Source organism: Zosterops lateralis (assembly GCF_965231275.1).
Source record: "Zosterops lateralis genome assembly, chromosome: 5".
In the NCBI taxonomy this organism is placed as follows: domain Eukaryota; kingdom Metazoa; phylum Chordata; class Aves; order Passeriformes; family Zosteropidae; genus Zosterops; species Zosterops lateralis.
Genome location: NC_139766.1, coordinates 649,437 through 666,187, shown reverse-complemented (window position 1 = coordinate 666,187; position 16,751 = coordinate 649,437). Strand labels below are relative to the sequence as shown.

General features: G+C 56.9%; 1 protein-coding gene across 1 annotated transcript in view; it reads right to left on the bottom strand.

Moving 5' to 3' along the window:
- Positions 1-5,837: 5,837 nt before the first annotated feature.
- Positions 5,838-16,751, bottom strand: part of FBXO41 (F-box protein 41) — a gene marked incomplete at both ends in the record, with an annotated part of 12,394 nt that continues 1,480 nt past the window's right edge. The window contains 7 exons of the mRNA XM_083862342.1: positions 5,838-5,900; positions 6,979-7,094; positions 8,864-9,022; positions 10,616-10,734; positions 12,528-12,623; positions 15,131-15,283; positions 15,934-16,049. Coding sequence (XP_083718468.1) covers positions 5,838-5,900; positions 6,979-7,094; positions 8,864-9,022; positions 10,616-10,734; positions 12,528-12,623; positions 15,131-15,283; positions 15,934-16,049 — 822 coding nt within the window. The remainder of the gene's footprint in view (positions 5,901-6,978; positions 7,095-8,863; positions 9,023-10,615; positions 10,735-12,527; positions 12,624-15,130; positions 15,284-15,933; positions 16,050-16,751) is intronic.

The window sequence follows — 16,751 nt, the reverse complement described above, 5'->3', positions numbered from 1 at the left end:
CTCGGGGGTATCCCTTTCCTCGAGGGTATTCCCTTCCCTCGGGAGCATCCCCTTCCTCTAGGGGCATCCCCATCCCTCGGGGGCATCCCCTTCCTCTAGGGGCATCCCCTTGCCTTGGGGGTATCCCCTTCCTCTAGGGCTATCCCTTTCCCTCTGGGTATTCCCTTCACTCGGGAGCATCCCCTTCCCTCCAGGGCATCCCCTTGCCTTGGGGGTATCCCTTTCCCTCGGGGGTGTCTCCTTCACTCGGGGTTATTCCCTTCCTCTGGGGGCATCCCCTTCCCTCAGGGGTATTTTCCCTCTGGGGCATCCCCTTGCCTTGGGGGTATCCCTTTCCCTCGGGGGTATCCCCTCCCTCCAGGGGTATCCCCTTCCTTTGGGGGTATCCCCTTCCTCCAGGGATATCCTCTTCCCTCGAGGGCATTTTCCCTCTGGGGTATTCCCTTCCTCCAGGGGTATTCCCTCCCCTCCTCCGGGGCTCAGGGAGGGGCCTTGGGGCCTATTTATACTTGCTCTGGTGGTTGTCCTGCTGGGCACTTTGAAGCCAGGCTCCAGCACAATAAAACGAGTTTGTCTCGGGGGCAGATTGGGCTTTCCTCTGTTCTCTGCTTCCTTCAGCACGGTGAGACCTCAGGGCTGGAGTTAAATGAACCTTCCAGGCTGGTTTTTGCCCCTTTTCAAAGGTGGAGGGCAGGGCACACTGCAGGCACATCCCAGGAGTGGTGCTGGGATGGAACACCTCCTCCTGTGTGTGCTTGGAGCTCTCTGATAGCTCAGTGATCATCTCCCAGTGATGTTTAATTGGCTTTTGCTCAGTGATGAGGCATTTTCATTTTCCATTTTGCTTCATGGAAGGAAGTTCATGGCAGCAGCTGCGTGACAGCTCTGAGGGGCTCCAGGGATGGGTCCAGGCGTTTGGGGGGGCTCAGGCAGGAAAAGGGGGCTGGGAGAACATGGGGAGATGGGTCTGGTGGGTTACAAGTGTTGGGGAAGGACAGTGAAAGAAATACAGAATTATGGGATGGTTTGGGTTAGAAAAGACCGTAAGGATCATCCAGGGACAGCTCCCACTATCCCAGTTTGCTCCAAACCCCAATGTCCAGCCTGGCCTTGGACACTTTGGGAACCCAGGGGTGGCCACAGCCTCTCTGGGGACTCTCAGTGCTCCCCCCCCTGCTGTCCCTGTGTCCCCCCTTTGTCCCAGTGATGCCACCCCAGTGGAGCCCATGGACCTGCAGAGGGAATCAGGAGGAAAATTCCAAAATGCAACTGGTTTTACTGGTGTGGGTGTGCAGTGTGACCCCCCCCCCCCACAGGGGACAGTGACAACCCAGCTCGATCTCCAGAGTCTTTATTCAACACTGAATCATAAAATAGCTCTTTTAACACACTTCGCTGGGGGTTGTTTTCTCTGTAATTCTTTAAATACACATGGTTTAACACTTGCCAAAGTTTCAAAGCAACAACATCAAAGTGCGTCTACAGGTGAGAGTTCCAACCAAAGTGCTAAAAAACCCTCGGACTCCTGGCTGGAGGCTCCCAGCAGATCCTCCCCTGCCCCAGCTCTCCCTTCCCAGCACAACATCTCGCACCAAGGGCCCTCTTTAGCATCAAGGGACCACGGGATAGGGGGGAAAAAAGGGGACGTTTGGTTCTCCAGACACTGGCACATCGCTGCGGAAAAGACTAAAATAGACCTAAATTTATATAGAGTTAAAAAAATAACTTGGGAGGCCACGGGAACCTCTGGGGAGGGAAGGGGAGGTCGCTGTACAGGGTCCCTCGGGCTGGAGGGAATGATTGCAGTTCCTGGATTTATATATCTCTATTCTCTGCGCTGATTATCTCCTCTGATTATCTCGAAGCAAATGTGCATCGCCCCCCTTGGCTTCCCCAAAAAACTGCCCCGACACCATTGCACCCACTTGTCCCCGGCCCCAACCTGCCTCGTTCCCCTCCATGGGGCTCAATCCCGAGGCTGCAAGAGAAAATCCCTTTTTCCTTTTCTTTTCTTTGCTTGTGGGCAGTTTTCCCTCCTCGCAGCTTTCCCTCAGCGCTCTCCCAGGGATTATTTTGCCTCCCCAGGGATTATTTTGTCTCCTCGCTGATGGGGAGGGTCCGTTCTCCACCTCTCAACTCACAACACTGCTTCACTCACAACAAACCATCTCCTGCTTCCCAAAACCTCCCTGCTCCCCGGGATTGTTTCCCTCTTAAAGCACTTTCTCATTTGGCACCGATTCCCAAACGCTTCTGCTCCACCCCAACCTGCTGTTTCTCACCCCAAAATGAGGCTGAAGTGATGCTCCAGCTCCTGGGCTGGGGCCTCCCCTAAAATAAAACATTTGTTCACCACTTTAGGAGCCACTACCAACACTTCTCCTGGGGTGTTTTTGGGTTTTTTTGGTCTGTTTTCCCTAAATCCAGGCCCTTTTGGAGGATCCAGACAAGCCCTTGCTGTGGAGGGGCAGCAAGGACCAGGACAAAGGGCAAGAAGAGGGACAAAGAGGTTTAAAACCCTCAGCCTGGGGTTCCCATTTCCCTCCTGGAGCCCCAAGGCAGGGGGATAAGGCAGGAGGAGGCAGCTGGTCCCCAGAGCATTCCTGGCCCCTGGGGTGATGGTGACCAGTGAAATCCCCCACCAGGGAGACACAAAATCCAGGATTTGGGAAAGCTTTGGCCCCCCAGCTGCCTTTGGTGATGTTGTTCCTCCTTTAAATCCCTGACCAGCACCTCAACTCAGGGGAATGCTGGGAATGTCACCCACAGGGAAACTTTGGGAAAACTCGTTAGAAAAGGAATAAATCTCCCCAAAACTGGCCAAGCTCAGAATCAATGTCCCTCCAGCCCCTGGCCAGGGCTGTGACCCCAATCCTGGGGTTTTCCTGGGGATTGTCATCGCAGAGCCCCTCTGGCACTTCTCATCAGGGGCTGAGCTGAACGGGCTCTGTGGTTTGGAGGCTTTCCCAGGAAATTTGGTGTTTCCATCACTGCCAGAGGAAATGGGGACCGAGGTGGTGAATCCACAGCAGCGTGGCCAGAGCCTCACACACAGCAGGGCAGGGAAAGCAGCAGGGGCAGGATCCAGCTGACATTTCAGAGCTGTTAATGAGCTCGTTACCAAACTGGGCAATTAATTAGGAGCCACCAGGAGGGTCCTCATTGCCACCACTCCTGTGGCTGTGCCAACCTTCATCCCAGCTGAGGAGGAGGAGGAGGAGGAAGGGATCCATTCAAGCCCCCACTTTCCATCTTCTAATCCATGAACCTGCTCCAGGCCTTGTGTCACCAGAGGATTTTTGTATAAACGTGGCTTTGCTGAGCTGGATTTCTCAGGAACGCCCCAAGGACAGGGGATGGTTTGATCTGGGCTTGGGGATGCACCAAAGCACCGAATCCAGGTGAGGATCCCGCCGTGACTTCCAAACCCTGGAGGGCAGGGGAGGGGTGGGGATGTCACAGAGTCACCCACACACCACACACAGAGCCACCGACCCCGCAGGCACAGAAAGCTTCTCTGAGAGTCCTCAACACCTCCCGAGGAGCCGGGAGAGGCTCCAGGCACCACCAAACCCAGAGCAGCCACCTCCAGGCTCAGGCCACCAGAGTCTTTAAGCATAGACTGTATAAACATGCTGAGTATATAATTTTCCTTTAAAATCTGTTTTTTTTTTTCTTTTTTTTCTTCTTCTTCTCTTTATAGAAATAAATACATATTTTGTGGTTTTTGTTTTTTGTTTGTTTGTTTTCAAGGGAATTTCTCCAGTCTCTGCACCTTGGTGGTGAAATCATCTCCACTGGGCCATGCCCCTGGATGGTCCCCGGGGGTTTTGGAGCTTTGCTGGGTGGTTTTTTGCTGGTCGGGGCATCCCTTTGCTCCTCTTGCCCCTGGGTTAGGAGTGTCCCAGCCTCCCCGGGGTGGAGGTAAAGCCACGGTGGGCACGGCAGGGAGCTGATCCCGGGGAGCTCATCCCTGGGGTGGGAGAGATTCTCGCAGGCGTTTTCGGGCTCCCACGTTTTGTGCATTTCAGGGCCAGCCTTTTCCTGGAGAGCTGCATGGCAGGGGGAGCAGAGCCTTCTCCTGGAGAGCTGCATGGCAGGGGGAGCAGAGCCTTCTCCTGGAAATCTGCATGGCAGGGGGAGCAGAGCCTTCTCCTGGAAATCTGCATGGCAGGGGGAGCAGAGCCTTCTCCTGGAGAGCTGCATGGCAGGAGGAGCAGAGCCTTCTGCAGGAGAGCTGCATGGCAGGGGCAGCAGAGCCTTCTGCAGGAGGAGCAGAGCCTTCTCCTGGAATTCTGCATGGCAGGAGGAGCAGACTTGCTTCCCCCAGGAGCTCTGGCCACAAACCCCTCCCCTGTTCCAGAGCAGACAGCGCAGGTGGGATAAGGGCAGGTGAAGGATCTCCAGGTGGGGTTGGAGATGCAGGAGCTGCCTCCTGAACCCCACCAGCCTCAGCGATTTGGGGGTGATTTTCCTCCCCCTGGGGATCCCCACGGGCTGTCTGGCAGCCCCAGCTGAGGTCAGCACCTCTTGTGCCATAGATGAGGGATGTTGGTGCGGGATCTGCAGCCTGAACCCTCCAGGTGAGCCCATGGGGAGGGGACAGGCTCTGGGGGGTATCCCCTCACTGCCACGCTGGGCCAGCAGGCACCAAAACCTCCAGTGCTGCTCCAGAGAAGAGGGAAAAGCCCCAAACCCACTTTCCCAGTTGCTTCCTCTCCTCTCAGCCCAAGGTGGGGCTGTGGGTAAGGCCGGGGTGTCCCCACTGCTGGCAGTGCTCTGATGGGTGTCCCCAATTCCAGGGGCACCTCCTGGTACCTTCTCCCCAGGGTGGAGATGCCTGACCCTGCTGGATGCCTTTCCAAAGCCTTTTCCTATGGGAAAAAAAAGGATATTTTGGGGGATGACGATGTCCTTGCAGGCAGAGAGCACGCAGAAGAAAGATCAGATTTAGAAAACAGTGGCTGTAGGTAAAGGTCAGCCAGGGCTGTTGGCTGGTGCTTTTCCCAGGATCATTTCAGGATAATCTGGCCAGGGTTTCTCCTTCAGGCTGCTCGGGAAGGCGGTGGGATGGCAAACGTGGGTGTCCCATGATGGTCCCTCTCCACATGGGACAAGTGGCCCTGGGTGGAGTCTGGGTGTGGATGGTGGGGGCACAGCATGGCCCGTGTGTCCTGCTGGGTGAGGACTTTGGAGATGGTTTATTGCCTTGGCTGGAAGGTTTTGGTGGGGAGGAGGTGAGGCTGGACACCTCTGGAGGAGCTCCCATCTCTCCTGGTGTCCTCTGGCTCCCGAAGCCCCCGCGGGGCAGCTCTGCTCCTTGTGCTGTGGTGGCTGCTGGTTCCTGGGAGCGTCTCCCCAGGTTTTTGGGTGCCCCTCTGTCAAATCCGAGATGAAAACGAGCAGGAACCCTGCGGGAATGATGAGCCCTCGAGAGGAACAGCCCCTTCCCACCCCACGGAGATGCTGAGGCTGCAGAGACCGAGCCCCGGAACACTCAAAGATCCCCCAAAAACAAGAGTCTGACGGGAAAACCACCCCCAAACACGGATCCCGGGCGAGGAGCAGCCGCAGGGGTTCCAAGCCATCTTCCCTCCTGGGAAAGAGCACGGCCCTGGCTCTTGGGGCAGCCAGAAAACGTCCTCGAGTAGCACCTTCTCGCCCGCGAGCGGCCCCGGGACGGCCCCAAAGGCCTTGCCAGAGTTTGGGGTTCCTTGTGCACGAGCTGGGGGGTCCCTGCTCTGCTCCCAGCCCTGGAGGAGCAGCCCACGCTGCCGGGTTTGGTCTCGGGGGCCTCTCAGGCAGAGCAGGGAATGTGCTTTGGGTTCCCTGAAGGGCTAACAGCCTCCTTCCACCTTGATGTGTAAAATCTTGGAGAAGCCGGGTCTTTTCCTCAGGGCCTGGAAGAGGAGCAGAGGGTGGGGCTGGGGGGACACAGCAGTGCCAGGGGGACAGGGAGGAACAGGGGGGACCCCTCAAATCCCTGCCAGGGGAAGGACAAGGGGAAAGGGAGGAACAAGGGAAGGACAAGGGGTGAGGGAGGGACAGGGGAATCCCTGCCAGGGGAAGGACAAGGGGTGACAGGAAAGAACACCTCAAATCTCTCCCAGGGGAAAGAAAGTGGCAAGGAAGGAACAGGGAAAATCTTGCCATGGGAAGGACAAGAGGTGAGAGAGAGACAGGGGTAACACTTCAAATCCCTGCCTTGGGAATGAGAGGAACAAGGGAGGGACAGGGGAATCCCTGCCAGGGGAAGGACAAAGGAGTGAGGGAAGGACAGGGAAGAACACCTCAAATCCCTGCCTTGGGAAGGGCATGGAGTGAGGGAGGAACAGGGGAATACCTGCTGGGGGAAGGACAGGGGGGAACCCCTCAAATCCCTGCCAGGGGAAGGAAAAGGGGTGAGGAAGGAACAGGGGAATCCCCACCACAGGAGGGACACAGGGCAAGGGAGAGAGAGGGGGGAACACCTCAAATCCCTGCCTTGGGAAGGGCACAGGGTGAAGGAGAGAGAAGGGAATCCCTGCCACTGGAAGGACACACTGGAAGGGCAAGGAGAGGACTTTGGGGAGAGGAGGATATCTCAATTTCTGCTTCAGGGAAGATGCTGGGTGAGGAAGCGAGAAGGGAGTAACATCATCCCAAATCCCTGCTACAGGAATGAGAGAGGGGAGGGAGGGAGAGGGGGAATGTTTCAAATCCTAACCATGGATGGGAAGGACACAGGGATGAAGGAAGAGGGAGAACATTCCTGATCCCAGCCATGAGAAGGACAGAGGGGTGGAGGAAGAGAGAGAACATTCCTGATCCCAGCCAGGGGAAGGACACAGGGGGATGGAGGAAGAGAGGGAAAATTCCTGATCCCAGCCAGGGGAAGGACACAGGGGGATGGAGGAAGAGAGGGAAAATTCCTGATCCCTGCCAGGGGAAGTTCACAGGGCTGGTGAACTGGTGTTATCTGGGACTGGGCTCCTTTACCTGCAGTTTGTTCACCATTTCCTCAAACATCTTCCTGGCCTCGGGGCTGTGGGGCTCCTTGAAGTAATCCACGATCCCCACCTGCACCACGATGGACTTGAGGTTGCGGCACACACCTGGGGGCACGGAGAGCACCTGGAGCTGCACACCTGGGGACAGGCAGCCTCCCCAAACCCCACCCTGTGCTCCCCAAGGCCTTCTGTGCCTGGGGAACCCTCACCCTGAGGATGGAGGAGACCGGGCTGAGGTCTGTGCAGGGAGCACCACGGGCTGTGAGTGGCCTCTGGCTGCCCTGTCCCAAACTGGGGTCCTCCCACCCCCCTGACTCTGCCATCCACAGGGGTGGGGTCCAAACCATGGTCACTCCAGCTGTGACCAGCAGGGCACACCCTCCTGAGGCTCTGAACCTCCTGGGGCTCTGAACATCCTGGGGCTCTGAACATCCTGAGGCTCTGAGCATCCTGAGGATCTGAACATCCTGAGGATCTGAACCTCCTGGGGCTCTGAACATCCTGGGGCTCTGAACATCCTGAGGCTCTGAACATCCTGGGGCTCTGAACATCCTGAGGCTCTGAACATCCTGAGGATCTGAACATCCTCTGAACATCCTGAGGCTCTGAACATCCTGGGGCTCTGAACCTCCTGAGGCTCTGAACATCCTGGGGCTCTGAACATCCTGGGGCTCTGAACATCCTGAGGCTCTGAACATCCTGGGGCTCTGAACATCCTGAGGCTCTGAACATCCTGAGGATCTGAACATCCTCTGAACATCCCGGGGCCCTGAACATCCCAAAGCTCTGAACATCCTCTGAACCTCCTGGGGCTCTGAACATCCCAAAGCTCTGAACATCCCAAAGCTCTGAACATCCTCTGAACCTCCTGGGGCTCTGAACATCCTGGGGCTCTGAACCTCCTGCCCTGGCCAAGGACTCCAGACTGAGGTTTGCCACAAGCCCCAGGTGTGTCACAAGCCCCAGGTGTGTGACAAACACTGATCACCCTGGGGGGCCACAGAGGGACCCTCTCCATCCTCCCCTTGGCCCGTCCTCGGTGGGGGATGTTGGGTCCCCTCTGGGACACCCTGCAGCGCCAGCAGCTCCCATGGGTGGGGCTGGAAGAAGGTTCTGCCCCAGGGATTTGGGTGTCAGAGCCATGGGGTAGGTGTTTTTGGTGTGAGAAATAAAATATTCATCAGTTTTGTTGTGTGAAATTGTATAGAGATATGTAAGATAATGATAGAACTTGTTATTATTATTATTATTATTAGTAGTAGTATTAGTATTATTAATATCATTAACATAAGTAATTAATAATTAATATTTAAATATATCTAATATAATATATAATTTAAAATATATTATTCATTTATACAAATAATATTAATAATAAAATTAAATTTATTACTAATAATAAATTTAAAATAATTTAAATATTATTTTAAAAACAATACAATAAAATTATTAACAATTAATAATTACTATTTATAGTGTTAATATTAATAATAGTTTAATTATGGATATTTTATTGTCAATAAAATAAATAAATTTATTTATTTAATAAATAAATAAATAATGATAATAATGATATTATACTATTACTATTATTATTACTATTATATTATTACTTTATTATAATAATAACAATATCGATATTATTAATAGTTCATTAAGTATTTTAATTATTATTATTTAAATAATAATGTTATTATTAGTATTATTAATAGCTTAATAATGATTTCTATTATTATTTAAATGATAACAATATTCATATTATTAATATAATTGATTATTATTCTTGTTATTAATATTTTTTAAAACTTGGGTTTGGTTTTTTTTAATTATTTTTCGGCCGATGGCCGTGGCAGTGTTGTGGCAGTGTTACTCACTGTTGAAGTGCAGCAGCGCTTTGGGGGTCACGGGGGTGGAGGTGAGCACCAGCATCTCCAGCCCCTTCAGCCCCTCCCGGCACATCTCGGCCGCCACCTCCTGATTGATCTCGGCCACGTGGTCCAGCTCCAGCACCTGCAGCCTCATGCAGTTCCTGGCTGTGGGACAGGGCCTGTCACCCCGCGGGGAGGGCAGGGGGCACCCAGGGGTGGGGTTAGCCCTGGAGATCCCCCTGGAGCACCCATGGGTGGGGTTATCCCTGGAGATCCCCCTGGAGCACCCATGGGTGGGGTTATCCCTGGAGATCCCCATGGAGCACCCATGGGTGGGGTTAGCCCTGGAGATCCCCCTGGAGCACCCATGGGTGGGGTTATCCCTGGACATCCCCCTGGAGCACCCAAGGGTGGGGTTAGCCCTGGAGATCCCCATGGAGCACCCATGGGTGGGGTTATCCCTGGAGATCCCCATGGAGCACCCAGGGGTGGGGTTAGCCCTGGAGATCCCCATGGAGCACCCATGGGTGGGCTTCTCCACGGATAATCTCCCTGCCTACAGCAGGGACATCTTGGCCCACTGGAGGAGGAGGGGGAAGGGGCTGCCCAGGGAGATTTGGAGTCCCCATGCGTCCCCGGGGGTGTCCAAGGAATTCCTGGAGGTGGCACTCAGCGCTCTGGGCTGGGGACAAGGGGGGCATTGGGCACAGGGTGACTCGGTGACCCCAGAGATCCTTCCCAAGCCCAGTGACCCACTCTGTGACTGAGTGCTGGGGACAATGGGGGTGTTGGGCACAGGGTGGACTTGGTGGCCCCAGAGTGGACTCAGTGCTCCTACAGACCCTTCCCAAGCCCAGTGACCTGTTCTGTGATTCCAAGTGCTGGGGACAATGTGGGCATTGGGCACAGCTTGGATTTGGTGGCCCCAGAGTGGACTCGGTGTTCCCAGAGACCCCTCCCAAGCCCAGTGACCCACTCTGTGACTCCAAGTGCTGGGCTGGTGATAAGGTGTGACATCCCCTGGACTCAGTGTCCCCACACACCCCTCCCAAGCCCAGTGACCCATTCTGTGATTCCAGGTGCTGGTGACAATGTCACCATTGAGCACAGGGTGGTCTCAGTGCCCCCACAGACCCCTCCCCAGCCCAGTGACCCATTCAGAATCACAGAGTGCTGGGCTGGTGATAAGGTGTACATTAGGCACAGGGTGGTCTCATTGTCCCCACTGCCCCCACCCAAGCCCAGTGACCCATTCTGTGATTCCAGGTGCTGGGGACAATGTCACCATTGGGCACAGGGTGGTCACAGTGTCCCCACTGCCCCCATCCAAGCCCAGTGCCCCATTCTGTGATTCCAAGTGCTGGTGACAATGTCACTATTAGGCACAGGGTGGTCTGGGTGCACCCACCGTCCCGTCCCCAGCCCAGTGACCCGTTCTGTGATTCCAGGTGCTGGGGACAATGTCACCATTAGGCACAGAGCGGTCTCAGTGTTCCCACAGACCCTTCCCAAGCACAGTGACCTGTTCTGTGACTCAAGAGTGCTGGGCTGGTGATAATGTCGCCATCAGCCACAGGGTGGTCTCATTGTCCCCACCACCCCCACCCAAGACCAATGACCCATTCTGCGATTCCAGGTGCTGGTGACAATGTCACCATTGGGCACAGGGTGGACTGGGTGCCCCCACCGCCCCCTCCCCATGCCAGTCCCCCTCCCCATGTCCCTCCCCGTGCCCCCCTGGCCCCCAGCAGTGCCTACCCAAGGAGGCCAGGCCCTGCACTCCGCAGCCGGCGCCTCCCACGCCGAGCGCCCGCAGGTGGGGCCAGCACCTCCCGATCATCTGCAGGCACCGGTTGCTGAAGCGCGTCGGCTGCTGGCTGGGGACAGCAGGGACAACAGCTGGGGGTGGCACGGCCACCCGGCCCCCCCAGGCGCTCCTCTCCCAGCCCACCAGCCTGGGGGTCACCCTGGGGTGTTCCCATGGGAGCTCCAAGTACCCCAAACTTTGCCCAGAGCAGCTGTGGCTGCCCCTGGATCCCTCAGGTGCCCAAGGCCAGGTTGGACATTGGGGTTTGGAGCACCCTGGGGCAGTGGGAGGTGTCCCTGCCCATGGCAGGACTGGCACTGGATGGGCCTTAAAGTTTCTTCCAAGCCAAACCCTTCCAGGATTCTGTGATCCCAACCTTGGAGACCCAAGCCAGGCCCTGGTCTCTGTTGCTCACACGGATCAAAGCAGCAGCAGGGCCTGGAGCTGTGGCTCAGGTGTAGGAGACAGGTGTGCTGCTCCCCCAGGGCAGACAGGAGCCACCAGGCCCTGACACTGCTGGGTGACATCCCCTGGGCACTGACACCATCCTGTCCTGCTGGGTGACACCACCCCTCCTGCTGGGTGACATCCCCTGGGCACTGACACTGATGTCCCCTGGGCATTGACACCATCCTGTCCTGCTGGGTGACATCCCCTGGGCAGTGACACTGGTGTCCCCTGGGCACTGACACCGGCCTGTCCTGCTGGGTGACATCCCCTGAGCACTGACACCACCCCTCCTTTCGGGTGACATCCCCTGGGCACTGACACCACCCCTCCTGCTGGGAGACATCCCCTGGGTGCTGATACCATCCTCTCCTGCTGGGTGACATCCCCTGGGCACTGACACTGATGTCCCCTGGGCACTGACACCATCCTGTCCTGCTGGGTGACATCCCCTGGGCACTGACAGTGACATCCCCTGGGCACTGACACTGATGTCCCCTGGGCAGTGACACCAGCCTATCCTGCTGGGTGACATCCCCTGGGCACTGACACCGTCCCCTCCTGCTGGGTGACATCCCCTGGGCACTGACATCCCATAAACAATGCCCAGAGGACTTTCCCTGGTGTCCTGCTGTGTGAGCCATGGGCTCCTGAGCACCCCGACACTGTGGGGTGGAGGTGAGACCCCACCGGGAGCTCCCCCAAAACCCTTTCCCAAAATGAGAGCAGCTGCAGTGCCCCCCCAGGCAGTGACAGCCCTTAACAACACCCAGGGCTGCTGTGCTGAGCAGGGAGAGCTCAGACAGCCCTTTGATGTTCAGTGCCACCTCCCAGATCCCTTTCATCTCCTCATGAGCAGCTTCTCTGGAGCACTCCCAGCTCAGCAGGGAGGTGCAGACACCCAGCAGCTCCCAGTTTCCACAGGGAGGGATGGGGCTGAGCCCAGGGCTCCAGGATTGCTGGAACCCCATGAAGACCCTCCCTGAGCAAATCGGGTTCTGGCACCCAATTCCCTCCCAGCTCTGTGGTGCCCCTGACACTCAGCCTGGTCCCCTCCTAACCCCATTCCACCCCTGGCAGTGTCCCAGGACAGGCTGGATGAGGTTTGGAGCACCCTGGGGTGGTGGGAGTGTCCTGGATGGGGTTTGGAGCACCCTGGGGTGGTGGGAGTGTCCTGGATGGGGTTTGGAGCACCCTGGGGCGGTGGGAGTGTCCTGGATGGGGTTTGGAGCACCCTGGGGCGGTGGGAGTGTCCTGGATGGGGTTTGGAGCACCCTGGGGCGGTGGGAGTGTCCTGGATGGGGTTTGGAGCACCCTGGGGTGGTGGGAGTGTCCCTGCCATGGCAGGGGTGGCCCTGGGTGGCACTTTAGGGTCCCTCCCCACCCACCCCACCCCACGGTGGTTCTGTGCCTTACCAGGGATGCAGAGGAGCGACCTGGAGGGAGATGATGTCCCTGCAGCCTGCCCCAAGGGCCCAGATCACCTCATGGCCCACGGGGTCTGTGGAGCTCCTGCAACAACACAGGGACACACCTGATGGCCCCACCAGCAGTGGGGTCATCCCTGGGCTGGGTCTGCATCCCCCAGGGAGCTCCTGGAGCACCCAGGGGTGTCAATGTGGTCATTACAGCCCAGGACCTTCCCCTGGAGCACCCAGAGGTGCCAATGTGGTCATTATTTACAGCCCAGCACCTGCCCCTGGAGCACCCAGAGGTGCCAACGTGGTTTTTGCAGCCCAGCACCTGCCCCTGGAGCACCCAGGGGTGTCAATGTGGTTTTTACAGTCCAGGACCTGCCCCTGGAGCACCCAGAGGTGCCAATGTGGTCATTATTTACAGCCCAGGACCTGCCCCCAGAGCAGCCTGTGGGGAAGGCTGGAGGCATTCCCAGCTGGAATGGAGCCTATGGATGTGCACTGTCAGCAGGGGCTGAGGCTGGAGGTGAAGGGCCGGAGGTTGAAGGTGGAAGGTGAGCTGGAGGTGCATTTTCCACCTGCAAAGGTGACTGGCAGAGACTGTCCCCGGAGACAGAACCTGTCCCTGCAGGTCACTCTGGGCTGGTGTCCCCTGGCCTGCATGGGGACAGTGCCAGGGGGTGGCAAGGACAGCCCAGCCAGGGGCAGGGGCTGCTCTGTGGCCTCTGTCCCTGCCCTGTGTCCTCTGTCCCTGCTCTGTGGCCTCTGTTCCTGCCCTGTGCCCTCTGTCCGTGCCCTGCGGCCTCTGTCTCTGCCCTGTGGCCTCTGTCCCTGCTCTGTGGCCTCTGTCCCTGCTCTGTGGCTCTGTCCCTGCCCTGTGGCCTCTGTTCCTGCCCTGTGCCCTCTGTCCGTGCCCTGTGGCCTCTGTCCGTGCCCTGTGGCCTCTGTCCCTGCTCTGTGGCTCTGTCCCTGCCCTGTGGCTCTGTCCCTGCCCTGTGCTTGTGCCACTGTGTCTGTGGGTGGCCCAAGTGTCACTGCAGGCTTTGCTGAGGTGTCTCTGTGTCCTGGGGTGCTGCTGGCCCTGGGCAGGGACTGGGGCAGGTGTGGGGTTATCATGGGATGAGCCCAGCTCTGGGGACAGGTGTCACAGAGGTGCCACCAGCCTGATGCCACCAGCCCACACAGTGCCCTGACTGTCCCCACCACACCAGGAGCCTCCCAGGGACAGAGGCTGCGCTCCCCAAGTGTAAATGCCCCAGTTCAGAACTTCAGGCAAACCTAAAAATAAGGCTGGGTGTTATCTGGGGTGCCTCACACATCTGTGCTGAGCTGAGCAGGGTGCCAAGAGCAGCAGGGTAATGAGAGCATGAGCCACAGGCACAGCTCGGGGTGTGCCAGGAGCTCCTGGCCGTGCTCTGCTGCTCTCAAACAGCCAAAGGAGCAGCCCTGGGGTTAAAGCTGCAGCTCTGGGCTGGCTCCTGTTTCTGGAGTGGGTCAGAGCCGGGTTTGAGCTGCTGGGTTCACACCAGGGCAGTGGCTGGATGTGGATTCCCTCCTGGAGGATTCTCTGCCCTGGCTGGATGAGCAGCAGGTGGAACAGACAAGGCTGGGGTGGTTGTCTGCAGGTGCAGCAGAGCAAGGACCATCCTCCTGGAGGGTGGAGGGAAGGCCAGTCCTGCCTGCACAGGTGGCCAGAGCTGAGGAGTGGCCAGTGATGCCCTCCAGGACCTGTGACCTCCTCCAGGACCATCAGGACTCTGGTGTCCTTGACCTCAGGCCAGGTCCCCAAGCTGAATCTCAGCTCTCCCGTGGCAGAGCTGCTCCTCCCTCCCAGGAGAGAAGGACCCTGAGCCTCTTCCCTCCCTTGACTCCTTCCTCGGGGGTGACAGCCAGGTGGGACCTCCCTGAACACCTTCTCCACCACATTGTGGTGTCTCCTCGCCAACCCCTGGCCGGGATGGGATCAATAACGGGGTGATGGGAACGGAGCTGGAAGTGAGAACAACACGGGAACAACCTGGAAGGGGACGGGAGTCGCAGGGACACTGCGGGTGTCGAATCATCCGTGACTTACAGGGACAAGGAACAAAATCCTACAGACTCTACACACAGCCTATAAGAACTACTGCATTACCACACTGTGTTATATTTGAAACTCTAAAAACTCCTCTTTAGAGTTTTCTGTTTTGCTGCATTGACTTCTGGATCCCTCAGCCAGCAGAAAGATATTGTTCAATTAAAAGGGATTCAATTAAAAAGGTAATTGTTCAATCCAAAGGGATTCTCCTCCAGCTGCCCAGGCTGTTGTCTTCAGGTTCTAGAGTGACTAAGGCTCGGTGTCCTACAACTCAAAGTGAGCTTCCATTTCTATTTCCATTACAGGTTTCGTATTTTCAGAATCTTTTGCCAAGCAACCATATTTATAAGGTTTCCCTGATTCATCTTCCCCAACAGGGGGGACACTGGGGTGGGGTCAGGGACAGGCAGGTCCCCTGGACCAGGACGGGCTGTGCTCTGCTGGGGAATGAGGGTGAGCACAGGCCGGTCCCTGGGCATACCCAGCCGTGTCCCAGCACTGTGCCAGGCACTGGTGACTGTCCTTACCGGTAGGTGACAGCCTGCAGGGCGCGGCAGTAGCAGCTGGCCAGCCAGAGCGAGCGGTCCGTCAGCACGTTGGGGCAGTGGGAGATGCGCAGGATGAGCAGGTTACTGCCCGTGGCCTTCAGCAGCGACTCCAGCCCGGCCTCCAGGCAGCCCCTGCCCGCACAGAGCCGGGATCAGGTGCTGGAGGCTGTGCCCACCCTCCCTGTCACCATCCTAAGAGGGTGACACCTCCCATGGGCAGCTGTGGGTCCAGGACACCCAAACCCCACAGCAGGAACCGGTGTGCATTGGGGTCCACCATGGGAACGGGGCTCAGGGAGCTGAGCAGTCCCCAGGAGCAGCGGTGGGAGGGGGGACATGGGGACAGAGGGACATGGGGACACGGGGACACAGGGACAAGGGGACACAGGGATACTGGGACATGGGGACAAGGGGACATGGGGACACAGGGACACAGAGGACAAGGGGACATGGGGACACAGGGACAAGGCGACATGGAGACACGGGGACAAGGGGACACAGGGACAAGGGGACATGGGGGACATGGGGACACAGGGACAGAGGGACATGAGGACATGGGGACCCAGGGACATGGGAACATGGGAACATGGGGACACTGGGACAAGGGGACATGGGGACACAGGGACATGGGGACATGGGAACACTGGGACAAGGGGACATGGGGACACGGGGACACAACGACAGAGGAACAAGGGGACGTGGGGACAGAGGGACATGGGGACACAGGGACACGGGGACACAGGGACACTGGAACATGGGGACAAGGGGACACAGGGACTCACCGTGTGCTCTTCATGTAATCCTCCTTGCTCTCCTTCTTGCCCCGCTGGCGCGGCTTGAGGTTTTGGAGGGTGAGGGAATGCATCTGGGTGCACCACTGGGACAGCATGGCCAGGAACTGGGGCACGGGGGGGACAGTCACTGCCAGGGACACCCTGCACCTCCCACACCACCCACCCCTGGCAGAAATGTGTGAGGATGCACATACGAGGCCATGGCAGAGCATGTGCCACAAAACCACGGGTGGGACCACAAAATTATGGGTGTGAGCACAAAACCACAGGCGTGAGCACAAAATCACAGGTACAAGCACAAAATGATGGGCATGGCCACAATATCATGGATGTGACCGCAATATCACGAGTGTGAGCACAAAATCATGGGTGTGAGCACAAAATGATGGATATGGCCACAAAATCAGGGATCTGACCAGAAAATTACGGGTCTGACCACAAAACCACGGGTGTGAACACAGAATGATGGATATGACTACAAAAGCACAGGTATGAGCACAAAATCATGGGCGTGACCACAAAATCAGGGATCTGACCAGAAAATCAGAGATCTGACCAGAAAAATCAGGGATCTGACCAGAAAATTAGGGATTTGACCAGAAAATCACGGGTCTGACCACAAAATTTCAGGCCTCACCACAAAATCACAGGTATGACCACAAAATGATGGACATGACCACAAAAACACAGGAAAACCTGTGCAGGTCCGAGCTCCTGTCCTGGAGCATTCACCTGTGCACCTGCAGCACCTCCACCTCCAGCAAATGCCCACCCGTGTCCCCTGTAACCATGACAGCACCACTATC